Raw genomic sequence first — 4,254 nt, forward strand, 5'->3', positions numbered from 1 at the left:
TTGACGTCATTTCCTCGTTAAACACAAAATTCTTCCAAATTTGGTCATCAGTAACTGGTTATGGGGAATTATGCTTGTGCTTTTAGCCAATCAGGATCGGGAAATAATTTGAATGAATAATAATTAATAATTAACTAACAGCTCACTGATTTATTAATTTGGGCTAACAATTTGGAGGGTAAGTGCTTGTTTCCATATCTCAAACCGCCCTCTCCCTTTTCACTTACACTTACTTTCTCGACTCAGAGACTTAGTTTCTGCTCAACAAATGTTGTGAAAGTGCAAGTCTCTCTTTTAAAGGAAAAAACATGTGCTGGGTTCGATCCCGGAATACCAGGACCGCAGTCTCCTCTCCTAACCACTAGACCACCGAGGATTTGCTGCAAGAATCTGGTTTGATTTAAGTAGTATAGCGAAAACCCTAACCCTAAATAGAAGCTAACCATTAACCCTAATCACTATTCTAAGTGCTTAACCCTAATCAGTATTTTCAGTTCTTGGCTCTAATCAGTATTGTTAGTGCTTAACCCTAATCACTATAGTCACGGCTCACTCATATATATGAAATTACTTAGTGTAGGCGTCACAAGGTATCCAAGGGCGGTTTGAGATATGGAAACAAGTGTTCACCAACTTAGAAGCCCGGGCACCCCAGCTAAAATGTTTGGGAGACCGAAGGGCTTCCTGAAAATTTTATTTGGGCGGCAATCTAGATCTTTTAGGTTAAATTGCTTCGGAGCCCGAAGGGCTTCCTGAAATTTTCCCTAGAGCGTAGCCTTACAGCCCTTTAGTTATTGGAAGTATGATACATTACATGCTATTGTTGAATGTGCAAGTGCATTTTTTGATGAAATTAGTGAAGGGAATGCAAATTTAAGTGAACTACCCCATACTCTTAATATATATGGTGGTAATATTGATGTAACTTTTGTTTTGCGTAGCAAAGGAACCCTTGTGTATAACTCATCTTCTATAGTGTATTAGTCGTTAACAGAACATCTCTGTCTCTCCTGCACACATTTGTTGTTGATACACTACTCAACTTTCCATTGCCATTCAACATACCGATAATTCTTTCTTACACCTACACATCCCGCTTAAACGCCTTCGGGCGTCTTCTTGTTCTTTCAAACTTCGTCTCATTCACGTCCATATCTGCATAATTTATGAAAAGACAAAGGGGTAAGTTCTCTTGGGACCTCTACTTGAAAAAACCTTCCAGCGAAAGAGGTCTATTGTGACGCCTACGTATTTTAAAGCACTTTTAGTTATATGCATGCTGACCTCTTTGTAAACTTGTAAACCATTTTAATATAGTATTACACAATTGTATTTTATTTTTCTATCCTATTCAATCTCTTCATTTCGCATTTACTTAACAGCTCGGGCCGCCTGTGATCATGTCTGATAAGAAGGGGTTATGGAAGCAAATCAAAGAGAACCTTGACTTGCCGTTAAGGAAGAAGCCTTCAAAGAAATCTAGTAAGGATTCGTTGAACCTCTCTCGTTGATATGTTTTCAGGTAGTCAGTTACCAAAATAGACCTTTCGCCAAGAAAAGTAGAATGATTAGCACGCATGCAACAAAATCGAACCTTGAAACTGATCTCCTCTAGACAATGATTAGATGATAGGCGACAGCAAGATGACAAATATTTACTTTTGTAAAGAAACCTAGATGGCTAAGAGATGAGAACATACGACGATGACACATTGTGCGACTGCCTCTTTGTCAATAATCTGTTTTCGGGGAAAGATTCCATGTACAGGGTTGTACTCCAGGTGTGAAAGCGCAGGCGCCAAATAGCTTCTCATGACCCTTTACCTTCGGGTTACCAGGTTGATAAAGTCTAATGAAGACCAATGATTTTCCGATTTTTGGCCTTGCTTAAGATGCTAACGCGGTGAAATTCCACCTGTGTTAGTTTATTTTGTAAAGGAGCGAGTAATTTATAGCAATCCCTGATTAACCTCTTATAAGTTGCTGACATTGTTTTCGTTCTATTTTGTTAAGGTACGGCTTCCAACAATAGGCAAGAGACAAGCTCTGGTGTCGATGTTCGATTTGAGGATGGAGCGTCTGGCTCAAGCAAGCAATTTCGTCTTGAGCAAGGTTTCAATATTCGTGAGCTACTTTCTTTAAACGAAACCATCTAAGATCCAAGTGCTCTGCCCTTATTCGCCTCGATCTGAATAATTCTTCAGTCTTCACATCATACTCAGCCTCATTCAATAATTGTTAATTATCCAAGAACAGAAATGAACCTACTCTTACATTTAAGACGGCGACATGCAAATAAACCCGTAGTTTGTAAACCAGTTGACATATATCCTCGAAATGATCCAATGTTTCACGTGGACCTTTTTTTTTCTTTATTCTACTGGTAGAAACAAGCAGAGGTGAGTTACCAAAACAAGAACGTAATGTACGTGGACGCAAAGAGGAAATTGATGACATTGTTCAAGCCCTTTCAAAAGAAACAGCGGAAGCTGAAGCGGCTGGAGTCCTTGTCAGTGGACCGGCTGGAATAGGAAAATCCACTGTTGCCAAGCAAGCTGGGCATCGGTTAAAAAGGGAATATGAGGCCTGTGTGAAATTGTGCTCTTTGAGAGGCGTGAGCAATGAAGACAATGGCGTGCTTAGAGAAATTTTGGATGAGTGTGTGCCAGGATATCAACAAGGCAGCGAGTACCCCAAGTACGTTTTGCTCAACTGGTGCAGGCAGCTTGACCATGACTTGGTCCTCATTATTGATAACGCAGAAGATGCTCTGACAGACGACCGTGAGGACTACAGCCTTTTAAACTTATTGGGTGATATGAGGATGCGCTCAAATTTTAAAATTAAGTTTCTGATAACCTCAAGGTTTTCGGACACTGAAACTGCCGGAAGAGTTTCAGAAATCGAGTTTGTTAAGATGCAATTATATCCCTTGAATGTTAAGGAAAGCATAGAAGTCCTAAAGGACAGAGCTAAACTTTCTTCTGATAGGATTGGACCAGACATTCAAACCAAATTACACAGGATAGCTGAACTCTGTTATAACATTCCCCTTGCACTTCGATTGGCTGGATCTCTCCTTAATCCAGAAGAATCGGAATATTCTCCTGACGATCTTGTTAGAGAACTTGAGAAAAACCTAACAAAGACTCTTGATCTTGACCAAATAATGAAAATAACTTTCGAAAAACTGGATGAGTCTTTGCAACATGCGTTAGTTTGTTTGTCCGTGTTTGATCGATTTTTTACAAAAGATGCTGCTGAGGCGTTGCTGTGCAAGTTTAACTGTGCTAACTATCTAACAAAGTTAAAGAAACGTTCCTTGATCCAGAAGCAGGGCAACCGATTTCTCATGCATTTACTGGTTAGAGGTTACGCGAGACAAATCGGAGAAATAAAATTCCCTCAAATTCTTGCTCTTGGCGAGCAGAGGTTTATTGAGCACTATTTGTCGCAGATTTTAAGAAATGCAAACAAGTAGAGACACATGTATGGAAGAGACACATGTATGGAATCCTTCCATCTTTTCAACGAAGAAAGGATCAATCTGAAAGCCACTCTCAGAGTTGTGGGCCAACAGAAAATACGCTGCTGTGGGGCAAGTAAGGAACTCCTGGAAGATGTGGTCGCACAGTGCCAACAAGTAGCACCATACATCGAATATTGTGTCCCTTTTAAGATGTACGATGACTTTCTTGAAGGGCTGCTACATTTATCTCGACTCCAAAAGAAAATTACTAAGGAGGTAGAAATTTTGTGGCTTCTTTTTCATGAATCAAGAAACATGGTGAAAGTGATATGCAGAAATCAAAAGATCTCATTAAAAAGGCCATCGAACTGCACGATGACAACCTCCCATGTTTTGATGAAGATAGTTTGTCTGAAGTCTTTTATTTGAGCCACTATGGCCGATACCTCTCACAGGACCGTAACGAAAGGGAGGAGTTACAATATTTCCTTGAAAAGGCAATTTCAATTTGTGAAAAGGAGGCTGAGAAACATTTGGAACATAACTTCACATTTGATAAGGGCAAAATTCTTTCTCAAATGGGCCATAACGCGAAACTTCACAAAGATGGAGTAAAGCGCGAAGCCGCTGTGAGATACTATAGTGAAGCCTTAAATTTTCGTCTTGCGCGTTATGGAAAGCATCTTTTAACGGCGTTTTCATACAAAGAAATGGGTGATTACTTTCTGTATATTGAGGAACTGGGCAAGGCAGATGAGAACTACAAGAAAGCACTTGCTATTTTG

At 39.9% G+C, this 4,254-nt stretch overlaps 1 protein-coding gene across 1 annotated transcript in view; it reads left to right on the forward strand.

Annotated features, from left to right (window-relative positions):
• LOC140932129 (uncharacterized) overlaps positions 1–3,481 on the forward strand; it is an 8,193-nt gene extending 4,712 nt beyond the window's left edge. Inside the window, exons 2-4 of the mRNA XM_073381775.1 lie at positions 1,383–1,482; positions 2,014–2,112; positions 2,388–3,481. Coding sequence (XP_073237876.1) covers positions 1,401–1,482; positions 2,014–2,112; positions 2,388–3,481 — 1,275 coding nt within the window. The 5' untranslated portion in view covers positions 1,383–1,400. The remainder of the gene's footprint in view (positions 1–1,382; positions 1,483–2,013; positions 2,113–2,387) is intronic.
• The last annotated feature ends 773 nt before the right edge of the window (positions 3,482–4,254 follow it).

Source organism: Porites lutea, chromosome 3, assembly GCF_958299795.1.
Source record: "Porites lutea chromosome 3, jaPorLute2.1, whole genome shotgun sequence".
Taxonomy (NCBI): domain Eukaryota; kingdom Metazoa; phylum Cnidaria; class Anthozoa; order Scleractinia; family Poritidae; genus Porites; species Porites lutea.